The sequence below is a fragment of the Hyperoodon ampullatus genome (genome assembly GCF_949752795.1).
Source record: "Hyperoodon ampullatus genome assembly, chromosome: 1".
NCBI classification, from domain to species: domain Eukaryota; kingdom Metazoa; phylum Chordata; class Mammalia; order Artiodactyla; family Ziphiidae; genus Hyperoodon; species Hyperoodon ampullatus.
Window position 1 is genome coordinate 92,649,757 of NC_136914.1, and position 25,419 is coordinate 92,675,175.

The following is a 25,419-nucleotide window of genomic DNA, read 5'->3' on the forward strand; positions in this document are numbered from 1 at the left end:
TTGATCCTCTTTAATCTATCGTCAATTAGCTCATGAGGCCAAAAAACATTTTTGGCTGACCACTTTAAAGAACGTCTTTGGGACCACTTGTAGTCTGCCCCCTTATGCCTACTCCAGTGGAAAAAATAGTTGTACATGCTAGAAAGTCTTCAGCATAATTTCAACTGGCCAGAGAAACTACCCAAATATTTCACCCAGAAAAGTTTCATCTATAAAGCAGTTTACTTTTTGGGTTCAGAATCCATCTCAGTCCCCCCACCTGGCTCTAGTGAATTGTAAAGGTCTGGAACAACCTGAGACACACCCCAGCAATGCCATCTCCATGGCAGCAAAGGGAGATGCAGAGGAAAAGCAGCCCTGGTCCTAGAATCAGGATGCCTGCATTCCAGCCTGGCTGGATCATCTTGGGGAACTTCCTTAACCTCAATGATGCTTAGTTGTCTCATCAATAAGATGGGGATTCACTACATTTGCTATGAGGTTCAAATGAGGTAGTTTATCATCACCATGGCTAATGTTTATAGTGTCCTTGCAATGCTCCAAGCATCTACTAAGTGCTTCATGTGTATATTTAATTTTTACCCCATGGGGTAGGTACCATCATTAAAAACTGATTTAAGGATGAGAAACTTGGGGCCCAGCTGAAGTAATTACTCTATCCAAAGTTACACAGCTGGTAAGTGATGCGCCAGAACTTGAACTCAGATCTGAGTGACTTCTGAAGCCACGGTTTTAATCACTACAACCTGAAGCTTGTAACTGCTTCATGATTGGGCTCCGCCTCTCTGCTGCCACCATTTGTAATATGAAAGCCTTGGAATTATATGAAAATCCTTGGATTGCCACATTCCAATATGAAGCTTTATTATTGTCAAATGGCCTCAGGTTGCATTTGTACAAAATTGATCAAGGAAGTCCCATGATAGGCCTCTCTGAGCATGCCCAGGTGGTCATATACCCTCAGAGGACACTCACTTCCTTAAAGGCAACGTGTGTGGTCCCATGCATCATTATATAACATCTATGCCATTGCTTTGCCCAAAGCTGTTAAAGTTTTAACAACTAACTCCAGTTTTATTGTTTCCTGAGGAAACATTAGAATATTGAATGTGTTAGCATCGTTTCTCCAAAAATGTCATGACTTGTTTGAGGTCACACAGCTTGTTACTGGTAGGATTGAGTTATTTGGGTGAATTACTATACCTCAGTTTCTTCTACAAAATGGGCAGACTGGGCTGGATCATCTCCATAGCCCCCTTTGACTCAAAAAAAAAACCATGGCTCTGGGCCACGGACTCCACCAGCCAAGAGACACGCTGGATCCAGCGTTCCTATGCAAACTGGGGAAGGGGGAAGATGGGTAGGAATGAGGAAAAGAGAAGTAGGAGCTGCAATGACACGGAGCTAAGTGGTGAGGAATGACTGCAGGGAGGAAGCATGGAAGATGGTCCAGAGAGAAGGACCCACCACAGAAGCAGAGCTGTGTAGGAGGCGGGGCCCTCATCCACTGACAGATGGCTCAGGTGCCTCCCCAGGCTTCACCCAGGAATGCTAGTCACCCCTTTCTCAGCTCAGGTAAGGCACTTACCTACCTCTTCAGTGAGGGAGGAAAGGAGGGAGGGAATGTATGGTTTCAGCAACTCCGTTTCCTTGATCTTAGCCCATCCCTGCTCACAGTGGATGAAGTTTAGTTATTATCAAATGTCATTAAATCGAAGACTCCATCTATTGTAGGTGCACCATTATTTTACAGAAATAGAAAAAAGAAGCACTGCCCATTATCTTTGTATAGTGCCACTTACAAGATGCAGCCTACTCTCATACTAAGAAGTATCTTAGAATTGATGAGTTGTTCTAATAACTACTGCTATTACTACTAATAAAACCCATAACTTAAGGGTTTGCTATGTACCAGGAACTGTACTAAATGCTTTATTTAACTGCATTCAATACTCACAGTCTGTGAGAGAGGTGTTACTACCCTCATTTATAGATGAGAAAAAGCTCAGAGAGGCTAAGTAACTTGCCCAAGGTTGCTCAGCTGGCAGAGACTGAATAGGAAGCTGAGTCAGCCTGACTCCTGAGCATGTGCCTTTAATCACTAAGTTATCTCACCTCCAACCTTCCAGGGGTGGGCCACTTGATTACGGATTTCAGGGTGACAAAAGGACTCCCGTCATAGTCTTGGGGCCCTGGTTTCTCTCTCTCTCTCTCTCTCTCTCCTATTCTTCTGGGTAGAACTGCCAATGAAGGAAGAGGGTGGGGAAGGGGCCACAGGTACTCCCTTGGCCCACTGATCATCAAGAAAGCTCTGGATACGTAGGAGTTAAACACAGGAGCAGTGGGCTTAGAGGGGCACCAGAGTTCCCAGAGCTTGTTGTATAGGGAACTGAAAGAGAAATGAGGAGGGGGAGGGACACAGACAGATGTTGGTATCTCAGTGCTCTCACAGGAAGGGGGGTTACTCTAAGACCTAGGATTATACCTCAAGGCATGCATGAGCCCTTCCAAGAACCTGACCAGGGACCTAGCCAGTGCGAATTCATGATTCTGTTTGTTTGAAGAGGACTCCTCTGAATGCTTCAGTTTTCTGTATGAACACCAAAGGGGGGAAAGCGGGGTGGGTGGTGGTGGTGGTGGGATGAATTGGGAGACTGGGACTGACATATATACACTAATATGTATAAAATAGATAACTAATAAGAACCTGCTGTATAAAATATAAATAAAATTAAATTTAAAAAATAAATGCTTCAGTTTTCATAACCCTGGAGCCTCCCCTGGACCCACTCTTGGGGTTTATGAAAGCAGGTGCAGTTCGGGGTAGAGGAAGCTGGAAGTGAGTGGGGTCCACATGGGTCAGGCAAAAGAAGGAATGATGCTCAAGAAGGGGGAAAATAACTAGGAGAAAAGATGCCTGATTCTCTCGCCTGCAAGTTTTCTTTGGCTTGCAGATAAGGGCCATTTCCTGCCCTTCCAAGGCCAATCCCACAGACTGGCAGTGGGAAATATCCTGTTTACTTTAATGAAGGGGTTGTGTTCTGATGCCAACCGGTCCAGAGAGCCTGTTCCTCCACGGTGGTCTCTAAAGCGATGACACCCGTGAGGAATGTGGGGAGACTGTAATAGAACCCTTATGTAGAATTTCCTGATCCTTTAACAATATTTTTGTATGTCTTATAATGGATATAATACAGTAATACATGTGCATAATTTATAAATAATCATACATATGACAGGCATATGAACAAATTTATTGATACAGGTCTGTGATGGAAAAAACTGGGAGATTATCACCTTAGGGAGAAGATATTTCCCCATCCTCTTTAAGTTCCCTCTCTTAAAGCTTCTGGGTGACAAGGTCATCAAAAACACCCATCTTGGTTAAATTCACAAGATTATTCAGATTATTATTTGGATCTTGTCTTCCTTACATTTCCTTCAGTTTGATAGGGAATTAAAATAATTGCTGTATTTTTCTTTTTCAGCTACTAACCCAGGATTAGGGAGTTTTCCAAAGTTATATTCCTCAGAATTTACCTCAAGAACACCTTTGCTTCCATGGAGTCTGGAGGGGGAAGGGAGGAGAACTCGGGATATGGCAACCAGTTGTAATGTGTAAAGTTTATTTAGCTCACGATTCAAACAAACTATAAAAAGTTATGAGGCAAAAGGGAAAATTTGAACTGGCTGCATATTTGATATTAAGGAATTATGGTTGTTTTGGTGTGATATTAGTGTTATGGTTACATTTCTTAAGACTCTTTATCCTTCAGAGGTAAATACTAAAACGTTTAGTATTAGCAGATGAAGTATGATGCTTGAGATTTGCTTCAGAGGGGGATATAGAGGAAAACAGATATCCATGAATTGTTAATTATTGGGGGTGGGTATTAGGGTACATGGGGATTCCTTATACTCTACTTTTGTGTTGAGATTTATCATAAAAATAAAATAAAAAAATCACCAAACATGAAGCAATCAGTGAAGCCTGATATAAAAAAAAAAATCCCCACTGTCTTTCATCCACCTGACATAGTCAGGTGACACCAAGAAAGACACAATTTGCCAAGCACTGAAGTGATACCTGGAAGCCCTCGGGTTTTGCCTTTTAGACCAGAAAGCAAATGGTTTGGGACTGGTGCTGCTTTTCTGCTGGCAAAAGAGAAATTGCTAATTCTCAAGGAGAAAAATAAAACCATTAAACAGGATCACTATGCTCTTTGGACAAAGAATCATTACAAAGCACCATTTTGATGAGTGAAGTGTAAATAAATCAGGAACATGCGGCTTCAATTTCCTTCCAAATACACAAGTTGTAGATTTAAGGAAAAATGCCCTATTAGACATGTGTGGAGCTGCCACGCTTTGAAAGACACTGAGAGTCACTGAACCCAGATGGGCCCTGGCTTTGCTCCTCTCCATTGGAATAGGATTTCTCCACCTCACTCCATTTCCTCTGTAAACTCTCTCTCCTTCCTTCTAAGTCCTAATCTAAACTCAACTTCAGATTCTCAAAACATAGGATGAGAAATCCAGAGATCAGCAGGGTTTTTTTTTTCCCTTTTCAATTTTGATGAAAAAGAAACAATTTCTTTGAGACTCAACTTGGAAAGCGTTTCCTGGCAAACCCATAGAGTTCACCCTATTGGTTTAAACTTGGAAAGTGTTGGGAGTCGTTAACACAGTGCAAATGAAGTGGGGAGGAAAAGGATGCTGAGGTCATCCCACTGCACTCCTCTCCCTCAACCCTCTTCCAACTCATTCACAGAAGAAAGAATCCAACAGCAACAATCTAGATATGCCTTGTGCCCTTAAAAAAAGATGCCTCCCGGGCTTCCCTGGTGGCGCAGTGGTTGAGAGTTCGCCTGCTGATGCAGAGGACACGGGTTCATGCCCCGGTCAGGGAAGATCCCACAGGCAGCGGAATGGCTGGGCCCGTGAGCCATGTCCGCTGAGCCTGCGCGTCCGGAGCCTGTGCTCCGCAACGGGAGAGGCCGCAACAGTGAGAGGCCCGCGTACCGCAAAAAAAAAAAAAAAAAAAAAAAAAAAAAAAGCCTCCCCAGGCTTTGTAGTTCATGGCCAAGTCTGGCTGAAGCCAGCAGGGAGGAGGCCAGTGCTGCTGCATGACCTTCACCTAGAGAAGGGGAAATGGAGAAGTCGGACCAGGGCAAACCATCTCCGCAAACCATCTCCTCATTTGAAAGCCCAGAATGCCCAGCTGGGTGTGATTTAAGGCTCTTTTTAGTCCGTGAACCCCAACAAAGACAGTGGAATTTGTCAGAGGTGTGTTTTACAGGTTGGTTCAAGGAAGTTCTGCCAGGGAGGCTATGGGTGGTTGGGCTCCTTGGACCCAAGACATGTGTCCCAGGAACGACACACACAGGGCTGCCTCATAACTCCTGCTGCACTTGGCAGTTTCTCCAGGAGACATTTTTCCACAACCTTAAATGATTCAAGTTGCAAAACTGCGGTTGTTCATTTTAATTTCCCGAGCACAAAACTCTAGGGGGAATAAACCTTCCCTCCTTAGAGCTACTATCTCTACAGGAGTCAGGGGAAAGAGTGTAATTTTTGTCTCCAGATACGGGCATGGATACTGTTCATAGTGATGCCGGTTCCCAACCAAAAATATTTGACTGTAAGCTAGAAAGAGAGCCAGCATGCCCTGGCTTTCTGAGAAGCCACACAGCTACAGCAGTAGCACCAGTTTCAGGGATCTCTCATCCCCCAGCGACGATGCCTAGCTGCTTTATAGATACCTTCATCTCTAAAATAAAGGACAGTTACCTACTTTGAAAAACAGGGCACCAACTTACTGTATGCCTACTCAAAACTCACTCAGACTTTACACCATGGGCATGAACACAGCATCTACCAAAATAGGACACAAAATAAGAAGTCTTTTCAGGGGCTGTAGGAGCTAGAAATTTGAAAGGCTAGGGAAAGATGACAAAACTTTCAATTTTCTGGAAATGGCTCTTGAGAGTAGGGGCTGGACCATAAAATGCATCTCACCACCCCACCAAACTCTAAGGTTTTTCCCTGGGATTTTTGCTAAACAAAATATTTAAACAAATGTTACAAAAGCCATGGGAGATCACTGACCACAGAAGCAGCCATCTCAGTTACTCATGCCCGGTGCTGCTTTCTGCAAAACCTGAGATAAGACCAGCTTGCCAAGGAATTAGCCAAGACATGAGGCAAATCCATTTCACTTAGTTCAACTTAAGCTTATACCGCGCAGAAGCTGGGTGTACAGAAATTAACATCTCTCAAAAAGCTCTCCTTCTAAGGACTCACCAGGCAGAGGAGACGGACAGGAACGCTGCAGGGGATACACAGCAGAGGAGACGCGGAGGAGACGCACAGAGATGATTTTCCATGGGCGGGGATGTCAGAGTGAGTCAACATCTGAACTGGATCTAAAGGTTCTTAAATTATAGTGCCCATAAGGATCACCTGGGGAGCTTGTTAAGAATGAAAATAGGATGGGCTCCATAAGAATCACCTGGGGAACTTAAGCATGAAAATGGATGCACCCTCCCCTGCCAAGATTTTTGTTTTAGTGGATTGATTTAGAGCCCAAACATCTGCATTTTAAAAGACAAACCGGGCCCTCGGTTCTTCTGTGGGGGGATCCTCAGAACCCACGCTGTTTCAAGGACTTCATTCACCTGTAAGTCTTGTAATGCATGAGGCTGTAAGTAGACCCAGAACGATGAGAAGGCTGGAGTGGGAGTCCGGGGCTGAAGGCTTGTAGAAGAAAGCATTGCCCTTGATCCTTATGGCATGCTTTTTGTAGACCCCAGGAGCAGTCCAAGACTCCCTGTCCCCTAACTTCAGACTGGGACTCCTTTACACCAAATGCTCTGGTTTTAGGCTTCTTCCATGGAATTCACTCTCCTCTGGGTCATGGCAACAGGTGTCAATGGAAATGTTTAAAGAAGCAGCTGCCTAGGGTCATAAACTCTTGGCCCTCAAGGCCAAACCAGGCAGAAGCGATCTGCTGGATTGGACATGGTGTTTTTGTTTTATTTTGGGTTTAAATGCCTTTAGACACATACTTATTTTCTCAGCAGTTGTTCAGAGGCCTCATCTCTTCCTGTGGTCTTATACCTGAATGAGTCACATGTTCAGATAACTCCTGCCTGGTTCCTGAGGCATTTGAGTTTGAGAACTCTAGGTGCCACCTCTTAAGTTTGAATCCATTTACTGGATTAGCTCCAGTTTTCCAGCGGGGCCCCAAGGGAACAGGACTCAGCCTGAGAGAGCCTTCGTGTCAGAGAGAAAGGAAAATCCAGGAGGAGCTCTGCGGCTGGAAGCTCGGGACACAGGGCCAGCCTCACCGTAGGCCCGGATGCCAAAGCTCAGACGAGGGTGGCAGGGGGAAGCCTGGCTTCCCACGCTTCCCAGTGAGTCCCCTCCACCTTCGAGATCCCAGCGGCCTACAGTGGCACCTCATCACCCCACGGCCCCCGCTCTGAGAATGCTGAGCAGGCCCAGCAGTACCACTCGCTGCTGTCAGTTGCTTTCCAAACCTTTGCTGACCAGCCAAAGGCTTAGCCACCTCCTAACCCTTTTTACCAGTGCAACTGACCCTGCCTGAAATGCTTTCTCCCTCGAGCTCTGACTCTGCCTAATTCCTCCCTAATTACTTCAAGATCCCACTCAAACCCCCAACTTCTCCCCAAGCTTTCCCTGATCAGTTTCACCAAAATGCACAATCTCCACCTCCTCTCAACCGGTTACCTGCCCTACTGTTTAAAAGGCTTACCCTCTTATGCCTTGGATCATTGTTTATATTTCTTATCTGCATAAATGTTGTCTTCTCAATTAGATCCTCAGCTCCTAGAGGGTGGGTAGTGTGACTAATTTTTTACTGCCCGTATTCCTTCCAGCACCTGCCACAGTACCTGCAATGTGTCATTAATTCACTGATTAGTTCATGATCACCAGCAGCATCAGGTAACAGCTGCACAGAATTCTCTTATAAAGCATCCCTAGCAACTGGAAGCTTCCAAGAAAGTTCTGTCAAATCAGTATGGGAACATGGTCTTTGCAATTTTCTGGCATCACGCTTCCTGGATTGCTTCACATTTCAGAAAGAATGGCCAGCTTGCATTCGCTCAGTTATTCAACAGAAAAGTTGCCTTTGATTCATGTATTTGCAGAAAAGAAAACTGTAAGCCAGTATGAAGAGCCTTCCTTTAATTAGGCTATAAAACAGAAAGTAACTCAATGGAAAGGCTCCTCATTAGCACCTGTCATGGGTTGAATGGTGGTCCCCAAAAGATATGCCACCCAGAACCTGTGAATGTGATCCTACTTGGATAAAGAGTCTTACAGATGCAATTAAGCTAAGGCTCTCAAGATGAGATCATCCTGGATTATCCAGGTGTGCCCTAAATCCAGTGACAAGTGTCCTTATAAGAAGAGAAGAAGATGTAGAATTAGAGAGCACACACAGTGGAAGGCCATGCGAAGACGGAGGCAGAGACTGGAGGGATGCAGCCACAAGCCAAGGGATGCCTGGAGCCACCAGAAGCTGGAAGAGGCAAGGAAGGATTCTCCCCTACAGCCTTCACAGGGTGTGGCCCTACTGACACCTTGATTTCAAACTTCTAGGCTCCAGAACCGTGAGAGAATAAATTTGTGTTGTTTTGTGTATGTAATTTGTTACAGCAGCCCTAGGAAACTAATACAGCAACTAACAAGGAGAGCAGATGGGGGCTGGGGGTGGAGGTGGAGGGGTGCCGGTGACAAGGGTGGGGAGGAATGCTTTTTGGCACTAGATTTCACAGATACCTTTGGCATCCATCAAGAGAGAGGAAAGGGCCTCTTCACCATCCCAATTAATTCTGCCATTGTATATTTTTCTAGAAAAGCTTCCACAATGTCATTATCACCCCAGAGATGCTCACTATTCAGGCTTAAGCTAGATACTTTCTCTTTGAACCTTCTTATCCAAGGTGGACTGGGGTAACATTCCAATAAGGTAGGACCAGGAAATCCTGAAATGAAGAGTCCTCAAAATGAATGACGTGCCTCCAAAGACCCAGGTCATTCATTCTTTTCTCTACTTATGGAGCATTTATTGAGCATCTACTGTGCTGGGCAAATTGGTTAGTCTGTCTAACTATAACAGAGGCACTGGTTATAGCTAAACATGTGGGGATCTCTATCTAAATCTGACCAGTCAAGCTTTTCTAGTCTGGGCTCTTCGGACTCTGTTTATAGAGTCCTCTTCACTTGCCCACTGACTCTAACTTATACATAAGCCAACTCTTGCCATTTTTACCTCTCTGGTGAGTAAGGAGAACTACATTTTTGTAAATTCTGCAAACACTGAGGCACACACAGCAGCACCTTTCACCTGATTGCTAGAAGCTGTTCACATCAGTCTGCAATCCTCTTTCAAAGCTTATTAACAAAAAAGAGCCTAAAAAATATCACTGTAAAGGTTGGAGACATGAGTCATTTCCTCTTACAAAATGGACATAGGTCATGGAGGAAAATGTCCTTCTTTTTTAGAGATGCATAATGAAATATTTAGAGGTAAAACGTTATGATGACTGCAATCTACTCCAAACCACTTCTGTAAAAAAAATAAAACAAATGAGGCAAAAGTGACAAAATGTTAATCATTAAATCTAGGTGACATGAATATGGGTGTTCACTGCAGCGTTCTTTCTGCTTTCCCATGTATAAAAATTACCAAAAGTAAAAACAAAATGGATGTAGATTTTTTTTTTACCTATAGGGCTATCTTGCCCCTGTACTGATACTCTTTGTGTTTGCAGGTATGGAGACCGACTGTCTCAAAAAAGCATGATATCTGCTCATAACTAGAAATGCCTGATAGAGACTGCACATCTGTGCATGCAGCCTCTGTTCTTAACTGTTCTTTGGTTCTATTTATGGAAGGAAGAGAAGACACATCTATTGAGAAAAAGCAGAGTACCAAAAAAGAGAAAGCAGTGTTGGCACAGAAGCAGGGAAAAAAATGCCTTGCTGGGAAAGCACTGCATCTGTAAGATGGTGTTTTTTTGTTAAGTCACAGACAGCTAAGCACGCTGCTTTAAACTGCCGGCAGTGTGTTTTGTCCAAGTGCATCTAGTGCATGTGGAATTTATTCCTCTAAACCGACATACCAGCCGAGAAACGGACTCAGGTCCCACCCCCGACCATACCCAATATACAAACACAGGCAGGCACAGTGAGAGGGGGACTCACATTTCTGAGTACAGGAAGTGTAGGTTGCCCACATTGTCAGTGTAGTTGGCAGGGCTGAGCCAAGGCAGGACCAGCAACAGAAGCGCCTTCATTTTCCGATTAGAGGGCAGCTTTTTCCCCAGCCACCTTCTGTCTGTCAGCTGCAGGGGCCCAGCCCAGTCCAGTCCCTTTAAACAACCCTTGTCATGTTCCCACAATCAGTAGATCAGAGAGAATCAGACTTAGAGCCCTTAGCTGGAGCTGTGCTGATAAATCATGGGCTCATAAGAGGATTGTGTGCTCTGATTCTCAAATGGGGAGATGTGAGAACGGAGGGACCCACTGTGGTTGGTGAGAGGGCTTAGGCTGAGAGCAGGCAGCGGGGAAAGGGACCTGGGAAAGGGACCTGCCCCTCCTACAGGATGCCGACTGGTTCTTGGGAAGCAGCTGGTACATTTACATCACTGGCTGGGAGCAGATGGGCTGGAAGCTAATCTGTGTTGGAAGAGGGCTCGAACATGGGATATTCAGAGCCCACCGTGTGAATGAGCAAATACTCAGAAGCTGTCCTCCAGCTTGTTGGAGGAAGACACCGGATGAAATCAGCATTTTTGGAACACAGCTTGGAGCTCTGAGCTCAAAGTGAATCTTTGGATATTGTGACACAGGAATGTTAAAGTGAACCAACTCCACCTATACATGTATATTTAGAATATGCATTTAAGGTATTTTACCTGTTGCTGTCCTGACTACACTGACAGAGGCAAGAGAAGTGATGATTTCCTTGTTAAGTTGTAAACTGTCCCTATGTCAGAATAGGCTGTCATTCTCTCTGAGACTAATAAAGAGCCTTGACAGACAGACATAAAGCTCTGTCCACACAGTGTATATAGGCTCTTGATCTGTAAGAACAAGTCACTCCATTCATCCTGCTCCCCTGAATAATTGAATTAGGCTCTGATACTAGCTGTCAGATTCTGGGCATTTCATTGAAGCTCTGAGCTTCAGTCATCTCATCTTTGAAATGGAGCTAATAATGCCTTACCTACCTGGTTCTGTAGAGGCTGGGCCATATCACCCCTTCCAGCACTGAGATCTGTGATTCTAGACTTTACTGTCTATCTTAACACTAGGGCTACTTTGCATGCCTAAGCTCTGGAATGCCACAGAAGCCCCAGACTCCTCTCCTTCTAGTTCATATTATATTTACGAACATTAAAATCCATTTTGCTAACTGAAGGCCTAAACCTTACCTTAATAGAAATGGCTCAAAGGGATGAATGGATAAAGAAGAAGTGGCACATATATACAATGGAATATTACTCAGCCATAAAAAGAAACGAAATTGAGTTATTTGTACTGAGGTGGATGGACCTAGAGTCTGTCATACAGAGTGAAGTAAGTCAGAAAGAGAAAGACAAATACCGTATGCTAACATATATATATGGAATTTAAGAAAAAAATGTCATGAAGAACCTAGGGGTAAGACGGGAATAAAGATGCAGACCTACTAGAGAATGGACTTGAGGATATGGGGAGGGGGAAGGGTAAGCTGGGACAAAGTGAGAGAGTGGCATGGACATATATACACGACCAAACGTGAAATAGATAGCTAGTGGGAAGCAGCTGCACAGCACAGGGAGATCAGCTAGGTGGTTTGTGACCACCTAGAGGGGTGGGATAGGGAGGGTGGGAGGGAGGGAGACGTAAGAGGGAAGAGATATGGGAACATATATATATGTATAACTGAGTCACTTTTTTATAAAGCAGAAACTAACACACCATTGTAAAGCAATTATACTCCAATAAAGATAAAAAAAAAAAAAGAAATGGCTCAAAGGGATAGTTAGTTACATTAATGACAACCAAGCAATTACAGCAAACTCCACTTCACAGGAAGAAGGCCAGACAAAAATCTCCGGGATGAGACCAAGTGCAATAAACAGTGTAGTCAGAGGGAATTTGGCATCAGAGATCTGCATTCACCCAAGGCAAGGCTGAAAGAGTTAACTGCGGTAGACCCTGAGAATGTACAGATTTAACTCCGACACTTTAGATTTGAGATGAGCAACCTTGAGAAAGCATAGCATCTATTAATTTATAATTTTTTTGAGGTCCTAATTTGAATTCCATTCTCTTTGTCTGGAGAATGCAAGAGTGAGTCAGATCGAGTGAAGAGCCGTAAAAAGGAAATTAGGTTTGGAATTTAGATGCTGTAGTCAAACAGGCTTGAGTCTGAACCTTAGCTCTGCCACGAATGAGCTGTGTGACACTGGGTATGTTGCTTAACCTCTCTGAACTTCCATATCCTCCCCTGTAGAGGAAAGACAATGATAGTATGCTTAACTCACAGTGTTGTTACCAAGGTGGAATGAAATAATGCCTGTAAGAACAAAGGACTCAATGAATGTTAGCTATTGTTATAAATGCTGTTATTAACAGCCACTAGTAATAGTGGATGAGCCTAGCTGCTATTCTGGTCCTGACCTTTCTTTCCTCCTGCTCTATTAGGGATGTGGCATGTTACAGTCTTCTCCTGAATATAGAGTTTCAGAGTCCTGGGACATACTCTTCTTGAATGTCCAAGATCTACTGTATAGAGCATAACTCATAAGCAACATCATATATAACACATGCTGTGGGCTTCAGAGTGTACTGGATTGTACTTCTGATAACCTTGGTAAGGTCAGATTGCTTCTCCAAGTCTTTGTGAAAAAAGAAGGATGTCTGCCTTTCACCTCCTTGTATTTCCATAGGATAAGATGCATTAATGGATATGATGCAATATAAAAATGAAGGTATTGTTTTTTGTTGTTGCTTCTGTCGCTCTTGCAGAAACTGCTGGTTTCTTATCCAATATCTAATTTCCTCTTCTTCCTTTTAACAGCACCCAGGTTTTGTTCGCGGTGGTGATGCACTTTGCCTCTCCTATAGATAGGCAGCCATGTAACATGATACTAGCCAATGAGGTATAAGAAGAAATGACTGGGTTAGGCATCCCAGAAAGCTCTTTAAAGGAGGGAGTCTCAGTTTGTACATTGCATTTTGCCCTTTCTGCCTGGTTCTTTCTGCATGGAACTTGGATGTGATGATGGATTTTGAGCAGCCATCTTGCAGCCATGAGGTGACTAACTTGAGGATGAATGCTAATCGAAAATCAGGAGCCTGGATTCCTGATGGCATCATGGCAACATCATACTGGTTGTGGGCTTCCTAGCCCCTGACTTTGTGTTAAATGAGAACAAGAAAACTTTTACATAGTTAGAACAATATAACCTGAATTTTCTATTACCTGCCATCAGATGTAATCCTATCTAATACAACCTTTTGGAAATAAAATCCTACCTTCAAATGCTCATGGATTGCTCTGTAGCTTCCTTGCTAGTAAACAGTCCTAACCCTAATTATTGCGCCCAGGCTCTACCTGCCTGAGTCCTATTTATCCTTAAATGTCAGCTCAGACATCACCCATCACCAATCACCTCCTGTTTTCCTGTCTCTTTTCTCTTCACTAGACAGGGAATTCGTTGAGGGCAGGAGTTCTACTGGTCCTGTTCTCTATTGTATCCTTACCACAGTGCCTAGAATGCAGTAGATGCTCAATAAATATTTGTTGAATGAAAGAGAATTCAACTCAGTTAAAGAGACCATTTTTTGGACCAATCTTTCTTGATCAGAGGCAAATTAGCAAAAAAGGACTTCAAACTTTATGACAGTGATGGCAGAGATTGAGCATGTATATGGATGGATAATAAAATGTCCAGGAAGAAAGGAAAAAGGTAAGGAAGATTTCTGGAAATAAGTGCCCAGGAGACTGTGGTTTCTTTAAAGAATGGCTTGGAGCATAATCTGATGGACACTCAATGGTTCTCTCAGAAAGTAACGCAAAGGCATTACCCCATCTCTTTTGTGCCCAGGAGAGCTAAAAGAGCAGCCCTCAGCCAGGTAGGGCCAGGAGAAAATTGAGTTCAGGGTTAGAAAGTCACATGAAGGATGTATGTATGTCAAACACAGGGTGGAAATGTTGACCCAGGCTGAAATGGCCAACAAGACTTGTCACCTCCCCACCTTTCTGTAGGGTAATACTCCCCAGACCTTCACTCTGGCAGTAAAATCTTCCCTGCCCTGTAGGCAGCTAGCTGAGCCTATGTTTATGGAACACACTCCAGAAAAGGGCCCCTGATAGAAGAAAAGGTCAGGAGAGGTTCCAGGGTAGGTCTTTGGGGAAGAAACTTCCAGGACATTGGGCTTAAAGTTAATCAAGAAAATAACCCTAAGAAACCTTCAGTCAGGTGTGCTAATGCCATCATGTTTTCATTCAGGGCTGTTTTCAAAACACTGAACAATGAGCTCTTTATTCGTGCCAGTAAATGCTGAAGGAGGGTCAACTTCACTATCTCCCATTTTTATTATCTCCCATGAGACAGAAACTCAAGAGGAACGTGACTTATCCCATGAAACAATTCAATGTGTGTGTGTTTTCAAATTCTCTTTTACCTTTCAAAGGTCATTTTCTCAGAGGCAGAAATCATGGCTTATATAGATTTTTCTTTCATTCTGGGCCTGGCCTGTTGTGGATCCTTGTTAAATATTATATATGCAGATGATGATACTGCATAAAGCTGTAGCCTTGAGACTAAGATAAGTCCCACTCAGGATCAAGGAAGGAAAAGCTTCGCCTCCACATGCCCTCTCACTGCTGGTCTGGGTCAAGAGAGATGCATTGAATTGACCCTCTACTGTGCCCTCACCATGTCCACTGCCAATGTCCCTTGGTTGGGGAGGCTGCCATGTGACTCAACAAGCCCATCGCCCTCGTGTGCATTCTTTAGAGTAGACCCACGTGACAGGAGTCTGCTAGCATCTAAGAGGGCAGAAGTCAACAGAATTATCCAGAAAATTCCAAACATTAGCTCACATGCTCAGATCTACTTCCACAGAAGAACCCTCTAGTCTGAAGTCAGAAATAGTTGTCCAAGTCATTGCTGGTCCAGCCAGGCATGCACACTCACAGTTGGTCCTACATGTTTTACTTCAGGATTTACATTCAACCCAGGGTCTGAAGTAGTAAGATAACAATGTTTAAAAATGACATGAATTCTGTAGAAAAACAGCCAGCATCCCTGGCTCAAGTCTACTGTTATTATTAGCGTGATCCTATGGACAGGCCATGAACAGAGACCTTGGGAAAACAGTTCTCGAACACATGTTCTTTTCTAAAGGGACAATGGAAACATTCTAAATGTGATTCATTTCTGCAAGAGCTTAGTATTCAAGGAGCCAACTGAAATAAATTCCCATTGTATAGGTGGAGAAACCTACATGCGGAGCTTCTCATGAAGCCCTGAACTGTTAGCTCTCTAGGACCCCCTGGAAGGGAGTGTGTGGGTCCACATCAGTCTCCTGGTGGTTCTCAAACAGAATTACAGTGAAGTTCCCCATTCTAGGTCGATTCTCAGCCTGCCTAGTTTACATTCATCAAAGCGCCATCAGCCAAAGAATTTTTTTTTTTTTTTTTTTTTTTAGCTGCACCACATTGCATGTGGGATCTTAATTCTCTAACCCAGGATCAAACCCATGCCCCCTTCAGTGGAAGCCCAGAGTCTTAGCCACCGGACCACCAGGGAAGTCCGAAAGAATTTTTTTTTTAACACATTACATTTTAAATACTGAAACCAAGAATGCAAAAATGATAAATAAATCTGTCTTCTAGTACAAACATATGACCACACTCACACACAAGCAGCCACCAACCTGGAGGCGTCATATAGGAATGTAAGGCAAACACTTGCCTCCTGGTAACCTCTGAGTTTTCCTAGTTTAAGGGACTCCAGTGGTAGTAACTACTTAATCTAACCTCTCTTCTAAGGGGAGGAAGAGGTAGTCTACCGGCCCAGTCACAGGCCCAAGGCCCAAGAGGGCTCTAGAATCATGCTCTGGATTAGCTCCAAATTCTGAATCCTGGCTAATGCTCAGGAAGCCTGAGGGAAGGAAGTGTATATTAAGCATTTGATGACTAACAAATATAACATAATTTTAGAAATGTTGGTTTCAACCTACTTAGGAAGCCGAAGTGTGGAGAGACTCACAGCAAGCATGGGGCCCAACACCTTCCTTCCATGAGAGTTTCCTCCTCACCGAGGGTGCTGAGTGGGCCTGTGAAGGACTCTGAGGCCGCAGCTCAGAGAGATGATTTCAACTAGCTTTGGGTTCTTTCCTCACTGTTGTCTTTCACATGTGCATCTCGTTATCAGCTGAGTGTTCAGCAGGTCTTTTTTCCCAGGCTTCCTTGAGGTGTGTGGGTCACACAGCCTGCGTGGGCAGGGGAATGAAATTCCCACTCTGGGCAGCTGAGGTGCACTTGTGTCATCTCTCTTCTGCACCCCAGAGGGCCCCCCCACTGCCTTTCCCAGCCCTTCCCCTGCACCACTTCTGCTCCGGCCTTGCTCTCAGATCCAGGTGCTATCTTACCCCAATTTTTAGGGATATTCTTGGCCCCAAATCAGTTCTTGATCAGGGGCTGAGGAAGGACTGCTGTGTTTCCACTTTCTCAGGGAGTGCTCCTATTTCTTTCCTTGTCTCTCTCCTCTCTACCCTTCCCCTTGCAAAACTCCAGCGGTGGGCAGAATAATGACCACCATCCCCCTCAAAGATGTCCACCTACTCATCCTCAGAACATGTGAATATGTTACCTCACATGGCAAAAGGGATTTGCAGATGTGACTAAGTTAAATCTTGAGATGAGGAAAGGAGCCTGAATTATCCAGGTGGATTCACTGAGTGGATCCCAGTGTCCTTATACAAGAAAGGCAGGAAGATTAGAGTCATAGAAAGAGATATGGTGATGGAAGGAGAGGAGACAGACAGAGAGAAAGAAGGGAAAGATGGGAGAAGAGAGAGAGAGATATTTTATGCTGTTGGCTTTGAAGATGGAGAAAAGAGGCCACAGGCCAAGGAACGCAGGTGGCCTCTGGAAGCTGGAGGCCATGAGGAAAGGGATTCTCCTCTAGAGCCAAAAGGAACTAACCTCCCAACACCTTGATGTTAGTGAGACCCGTGTTGGACTTCGAATCCTCAGAACTGTAAGATAACACACTTGCATTGTTTTAAGCCACTATGTTTGTGATCATCTGTTAGAACAGCAATAGGAAACGAATACACCCCCCAAAACAAATATATAGATGGCAAATGTCGGGAACACAGGAAGGTGGGAGGGAGGTCTACCAGAGCCTTTCTCCTCCTCATCTCCTCACTTCCCCTACCCAGTGTGACCTCACTCTTGGCTCTGGCTCCCCATCAGCATCTGTCTGAATCTAACCTCTGACCCCAGACCAACTTCCCCTTCAGACAATGCCTCTCCTACCTGGGTAAAACTTGCAGCAAAGGTCACGCATAGACTCTCTTACCCCTTCTCCTCTGGCCACACTTCCTTCCGGGCAATCAGAGAAGAGCCACACCCTAGTTTACACACCAACAATCACAGAGGGTCAGAGGCAGCCCAGAAACCTGAGATAGATGCATCTGGTGCAACATCTTAGGGGAGAAAAGTGAGTTCACTGATGTAATTGTATGGAAAACATGTGTGAAGCATTACACCCAGGCCATTGCTTTGGACGCAAACTTCCATGTTAGAGATTCTGCGTGTGCCCAAAGACAAAGACTCAGATTCATGACTTAAGGAATGTGACCTTTAGAAAAAACACCTGCACCTGCCTCTTGCCCTTGTTACAACAGGAACCAAGATAAATACCAGCTTCCAAATTTCCTCTTACAAAATAACTGTGGTATTATTGTTCACGATTTATTAAGCACCTTAAATGGTCTAAGAGAGTAACTCCTATGCCCAAGACCCAGGGGTGCCCCTGGGCCGTCCACACGAGGAACATTCAGGACCATGGCAATGTGAGTGGACGAAGTAAGAGGTGAACAGGTGGAGTGGGTGATGTTGGCCACCAGCAGGAGTGGTCAGACCAGTGTTCTACCACCAGTGTGTGTACCTTGGCTGAAAACTTTGCAGGACAAATCACTTGAAGGACAAAAGGTTTCTAAATTTCTCCTTTTAAAAACTTAGTTGAAAATACCTCACATCTCCTCAAAGGAGAGATGGACGTTGCCAATTCTCATACAGAGAAAATTCTAATAATCATAGGCCAAAGTGGGAGACATTTTTTCCTTACATAAAAAGATAAGCAGACTTCCCTGGTGGTGCAGTGGTTAAGAATCCGCCTGCCAATGCAGGGGCCATGGGTTCGAGCCATGGTCCAGGAGGATCCCACATGCCATGCAGCAACTAGGCCCATGCACCACAACTACTGAGCCTGCGGTCTAGAGGCCACGAGCCACAACTACTGACCCACGTGCCACAACTACTGAAGCCCACATGCCTACAGCCCGTGTTCCGCAGCAAGAGAAGCCACTACAATAAGAAGCCCGCGAACCACAACGAAGAGTAGCCCCACTTGGGGCAGACATCAGAAGCAAGAAGAACTACAATCCTGCAGCCTGTGGAACAAAAACCACATTCACAGAAAGATAGACAAGATGAAAAGGCAGAGGGCTATGTACCAGATGAAGGAACAAGATAAAACACCAGAAAAGCAACTAAATGAAATGGAGATAGGCAATCTTCCAGAAAAAGAATTCAGAATAATGATAGTGAACATGATCCAGGACTTCGGAAAAATAATGGAGGCAAAGATCGAGAAGATGCAAGAAATCTTTAACAAAGATCTAGAAGAATTAAAGAACAAATAAACAGAGATGAACAACACAATAACTGAAATGAAAACTACACTAGAAGGAATCAATAGCAGAATAACTGAGGCAGAAGAATGAATAAGTGACCTGGAAGACAGAATGGTGGAATTCACTGCTGAGGAACAGAATGAAGAAAAAAGAACGAAAAGAAATGAAGACAGCCTGAGAGACCTCTGGGACAACATTAAACACAACAATATTTGCATTATAGGGGTCCCAGAAGGAGAAGAGAGGGAGAAAGGACCCGAGAAAATATTTGAAGAGATTATAGTTGAAAAGTTCCCTAACATGGGAAAGGAAATAGCTACTCAGTCCAGGAAGTGCAGAGAGTCCCATAAGGAGAAACCCAAGGAGAAACACACCGAGACACATAATCATCAAACTGGCAAAAATTAAAGACAAAGAAAAATTATTGAAAGCAGCAAGGGAAAAAAGACAAATAAAATAAAAGGGAACTCCCATAAGGTTAACAGCTGATTTCTCAGCAGAAACTCTACAAGCCAGAAGGGAGTGGCATGATATACTTAAAGTGATGAAAGGGAAGAACCTACAACCAAGATTACTCTACCCTGTAAGGATCTCATTCAGATTCGATGGAGAAATCAAAAGCTTTACAGACAAGCAAAAGCTAAGAGAATTCAGCACCACCAAACCAGCTCTACAGCAAATGCTAAAGGAACTTCTCTAAGTGGGAAACACAAGAGAAGAAAAGGACCTACAAGAACAAACCCAAAACAATTAAGAAAAGGGTAATAGGAACATACATATCGATACTTACCTTAAATGTGAATGGATTAAATGCTCCAAACAAATGACACAGGCTCGCTGAATGGATACAAAAACAAGACCCATATATATGCTGTCTACAAGAGACCCACTTCAGAACTAGGGACACATTCAGACTGAAAGTGAGGGGATGGAAAAAGATATTCCATGCAAATGGAAATCAAAAGAAAACTGGAGTAGCAATACTCATATCAGATAAAATAGACTTTAAAATAAAGAATGTTACAAGAGACAAAGAAAGACACTACATAATGATCAAGGGATCAATCCAAGAAGAAGATATAACAATTATAAATATATATGCACCCAACATAGGAGCACCTCAATACATAAGGCAATTGCTAACAGCTATAAAACAGGAAATCAACAGTAACACAATAATAGTGGGGGACTTTAACACCTCAATTACACCAATGGAAAGATCATCCAAAGAGAAAATTAATAAGGAAAGACAAGCTTTAAATGACACAATAGATCAGATATATTTAACTGATATTTAAAGGACATTCCATCCAAAAACAGAAGATTACACTTTCTTCTCAAGTGCGCACGGAACATTCTCCAGGATAGATCACATCTTGGGTCACAAGTCAAGCCTCGGTAAACTTAAGAAAATTGAAATCATGTCAAGCATCTTTTCTGACCACAATGCTATGATATTAGAAATCAATTACAGGAAAAAAAAGTAAAAACACAAACACATGGAGTCTAAACAATATGTTACTAAATAACCAAGAGATCACTGAAGAAATGAAAGAGGAAATCAAAAAATACCTAGAGACAAATGATAATGAAAAGACGACTATCCAAAACCTATGGGATGCAGCAAAAGCAGTTCTAAGAGGGAAGTTTATAGCTATACAAGTCTACCTCAAGAAACAAGAAAAATCTCAAATAAACAATCTAACCTTACACCTAAAGGAACTAGAGAAAGAAGAACAAACAAAACCCAAAGTTAGCAGAAGGAAAGAAATCATAAAGATCAGAGCAGAAATAAATGAAATAGAAACAAAGAAAACAATAACAAAGATCAAGAAAACTAAAAGCTGGTTCTTTGAGAAGATAAACCATTAGCCAGACTCATCAAGAAAAAGAGGGAGAGGACTCAAATGAATAAAATTAGAAATGAAAAAGGAGAAGTTTCAACAGACACCGTAGAAATACAAAGCATCCTAAGAGACTACTAGAAGCAACTCTATGCCTATAAAATGGACAACCTGGAAGAAATGGACAAATTCTGCAAAGGGTATAACCTTCCAAGACTGACCAGGAAGAAATAGAAAATATGAACAGACCAATCACGAGTAATGAAATTGAAACTGTGATTAAAAATCTTGCAACAAACAAAAGTCCAGGACCAGATGGCTTCACAGGTGAATTCTATCAAACATTTAGAGAAGAGCTAACATCCATCCTTCTCAAACTCTTCCAAAAGATTGCAGAGGAAGGAACACTCCCAAACTCATTCTATGAGGCCACCATCACCCTGATACCAAAACCAGACAAAGGTACTACGAAAAAAGAAAATTACAGACCAAAATCACTGATAAATATAGATGCAAAAATCCTCAACAAAATACTAGCAAACAGAATCCAACAACGCATTAAAATGGTCATACACCATGATCAAGTGGGGTTTATTCCAGGGATGCAAGGATTCTTCAATATATGCAAATCAATCAATGTGATACACCATAGTAACAAATTGAAAAATAAAAACCATATGTTCAACTCAATAGATGCAGAAAAAGCTTTCGACAAAATTCAACACTAATTTATGATAAAAACTCTCCAGAAAGTGGGCATAGAGGGAACCTACCTCAACAGAATAAAGGCCATATATGACAAACCCACAGCAAACATCATTCTCAATGGTGAAAACCTGAAAGCATTTCCTCTGAGATCAGGAACAAGAGAAGAATGTGCACTCTCACCACTATTATTCAACATAGTTTGGGAAGTCCTAGCAATGGCAATCAGAGAAGAAAAAGAAATAAAAGGAATACACATTGGAAAAGAAGAAGTAAAGCTGTTACTGTTTGCAGATGACATGATACTATACATAGAGAATCCTAAAGATGCCATCAGAAAACTACTAGAGCAAATCAATGAATTTGGTAAAGTAGCAGGATACAAAATTAATGCACAGAAATCTCGTGCATTCCTATACACTAATGATGAAAAATCTGAAAGAGAAATTAAGAAAACACTCCCATTTACCATTGCAGCAAAAAGAATAAAATACCTAGGAATAAACCTACCTAGGGAGACAAAAGACCTGTATGCAGAAAACTATAAGACACTGTTGAAAGAAATTAAAGAAGATACCAACAGATGGAGAGATATAACATGTTCTTGGATTGGATTGTGAAAATGACTATACTACCCAAAGCAATCTATAGATTCAATGCAATCCCTATCAAATAACCAAAGGCATTTTTTACAGAATTAGAACAAAAAATCTTTAAATTTGCATGGAGACACAAAAGACCCCGAATAGCCAAAGCAGTCTTGAGGGAAAAAAAAGGAGCTGGAGGAATCAGACTCCCTGACTTCAGACTATACTACAAAGCCACAGTAATCAAGACAATATGGTACTGGCACAAAAACAGAAATATAGATCAATGGAACAGGATAGAAAGCCTAGAGATAAATAGACACACATATGGTCAACTAATCTACGACAAAGGAGGCAAGGATATACAATGGAGAAAAGATAGGCTCTTCAATAAGTGGTGCTGGGAAAACTGGACAGCTACATGTAAAAGACTGAAATTGGAACACTCCCTAACACCATACACAAAAATAAACTCAAAATGGATTAAAGACATAAATCTAAGACCAGATACTATTAAACTCTTAGAGGAAAACATAGGAAGAACGCACTTTGACATAAATCACAGCAAGATTTTTTTTGACCCACCTCCCAGAGTAATGGAAATAGAGAACAAAAATAAACAAATGGGACCTAATGAAACTTCAAAGCTTTTGCACAGCAAAGGAAACCATAAACGAGACAAAAAGACAACCCTCAGAATGGGAGAAAATATTTGCAAATGAATCAATGGACATAGGATTAATCTCCAAAATATATAAACAGCTCATGCAGCTCAATATTAAAAAAACAACCACCCAATCAAAAAATGGGCAGAAGACCTAAATAGACATTTCTCCAAAGAAGACATACAGATGGCCAAGAGGCACATGAAAAGCTGCTCAACATCACTAATTATTAGAGAAATGCAAATCAAAACTACAATGAGGTATCACGTCACACCGGTTAGAATCAGCATCATCAGAAAATCTACAAACAACAAATTCTAGAGAGGGTGTGGAGAAAAGGGAACCCTCTTGCACTGTTGGTGGGAATGTAAATTGATACAGCCACTATGGAGAACAGTATGGAGGTTCCTTAAAAAACTAAAAATAGAATTACCATATGACCCAGCGATCCCACTACTGGGCATATACCCAGAGAAAACCATAATTCAAAAAGACACATGCACCCCAATGTTCATTGCAGCACTATTTACAATAGCCAGGTCATAGAAGCAACCTAAATGCCATTCGACAGATGAATGGATAAAGAAGAGGTGGTACATATATACAGTGGAATATTACTCAGCCATAAAAAGGAATAAAATTGGGTCATTTGTAGAGATGTGGATGAATCTAGAGACTGTCATACAGAGTGAAGTAAGTCAGAAAGAGAAAAACAAATATCGCATCTTAACGCATATATGTGGAACCTAGACAAATGGTACAGATGAACCCGTTTGCAGGGCAGAAATTGAGACACAGATGTAGAGAACAAATATATGGAAACCAAGGCGGGGAAGCAGTGGGGGTCGTGGTGGTGGTGGGATGAATTGGGAGATTGGGATTGCCGTGTATACCCTGATGTGTATAAAATGGATGACTAATATGAACCTGCTGTATAAAAAAATAAATAAAAGAAGATTAAACAAAAAAAAAAGAGTAGCCCCCACTCACCACAACTAGAGAAAGCCCGCACGCAGCCACGAAGACCCAGCACATCCAAAAAATAAATAAGTAAATCATATAAATAAATTTAACAACAACAAAAAAGATAAGCAGTGCCCTCCAGGAAATCTTTTTGGGGATCAGGAGCCTCAGAGAAAGCTGCTCATCAGATTTTCCAGTATCTTTCACATTTCAAATGGACACAAATGAACTAAGCCAATCACAAAAGTACAAGCATTGAATGATGATTCTTATATGAGGTGCCTAGAGCATTCAAATTCATGGAGACAGAAACTATTGTAGAATGGCGATTGCTAGCGGCTGGAGAGGAGGGAATGGGAGTTTTTTTGTGTTTGTTTGTTTGTTTGTTTTAATGGGTATGAAGTTTTAGTTCTAGAAGATGAAAAAAGTTCTGGAGATGGATGGATGGATGGTAGTGGTGGATGCACAACTGTATGAATGTACTTAATGCCACCAAACTGTATACTGAAAATGGTAAATTTTATGTGATGTATATTTTAACAAAAAAAACCCCCAGTCCTATTAACACACACACGCAACTCACACCCCACAACTTTGCCACATACTGTTTCCTCACCCTGAACCACAGCCATTAATACCGAAGACCTTTCTTATTTTGAATGACTCCTTCCATTGGTTGCAAAGCAGAAGGCAGAGAAATAGGCATCTCGGGAAGCAGCCGGGCCCTGGAACACCCCACCCTTCCAGCGGCCGCCCTGAGGGTGGGGCTTCACTGGATTGGCCGAGGAGAAGCCCCTCCCTACCTCATTTGAAAGTGATGGTCAAGGTCGCAGCGCTGCAGCACCTGTGCGCAGTGCTCTGTGAACGGGCAGGTCACCAGCAGCTTGTTGAGGAGCTTGTTGACCAGGATGCTCGATTTCTTGCAGTGCTGCAGAATCACAGGCTTGCGATCCACAGGGCAGAAGTCCTTCTCCACCAGGAAGTTGGTGAGGCAGAGTGTGCAGTAGGTGTGTCCGCAGGGAGTGTCCAGAGGGTCCAGCAGAGCTTGCAGGCAGATGTGGCAAATGAGGTCATCGTCCACTTCTTCCGTGTAGGTGTAGAAGTGGTTTTCCTCAAGGGCGTGGGCTTGGCCGCACACCACACACGGCGGGGCAGGGCCGGCATCTGGGTCCTCAGCGGGGTCCAGCTGGTTCATGGTTGACTGGGAGGGGGCAGGGCAGTGTGACAGGAAACCGACCCAGGAAAACGATGTATCCTCCGGAGAGAATCAAGATCTTCTAGGAGCCATCCACAAACCTAAAAGAGAACAAGACTGCTCATCTTGGTTATGGACGTGAGGCGGTGCTGCCAGTGGACAGAACTGGGCCGTGACTCAGAAGGCCAGGGCTGAGTGCCCACTCAGGTGACTGACATGACCTGGGGCCAGCAGCATTGCCTCCTATGCCTCAGTTTAACCACCTATCCCAGCAGGAATAATATTTCCCTTTAACGTCCTCATGTTGGTGTAGTGAAAATTATTGGGGTAAGATCTGGGAAATGCCCAGAAATACACCCTATGAAATGTAATTTGTTAATAAAATAGCCCAGTGATTTATAAAATTCTCTGTCAGAGCAGGACAAGAAGAAAACCAGTTAACGCTCTGATGGCTTTCTCGTATCTGTCTTCCCTACCGTTCTCCAAAATTCAGAAAATAT

General features: G+C 43.0%; 1 protein-coding gene across 2 annotated transcripts in view; it reads right to left on the reverse strand.

The window, feature by feature from the left end:
* Nucleotides 1-24,919, reverse strand: part of LNX1 (ligand of numb-protein X 1) — a gene marked incomplete at its 5' end in the record, with an annotated part of 128,776 nt that extends 103,857 nt beyond the window's left edge. The window contains one exon of one of the 2 annotated variants that reach the window (XM_079701785.1): nucleotides 24,528-24,919. In XM_079701785.1, the coding sequence (XP_079557911.1) occupies nucleotides 24,528-24,919 (392 nt within the window). Of the gene's footprint in view, nucleotides 1-10,236; nucleotides 10,329-24,527 lie in introns of those variants that run through there. The other variant, XM_079701786.1, reaches the window with a different exon arrangement.
* Nucleotides 24,920-25,419: the final 500 nt, after the last annotated feature.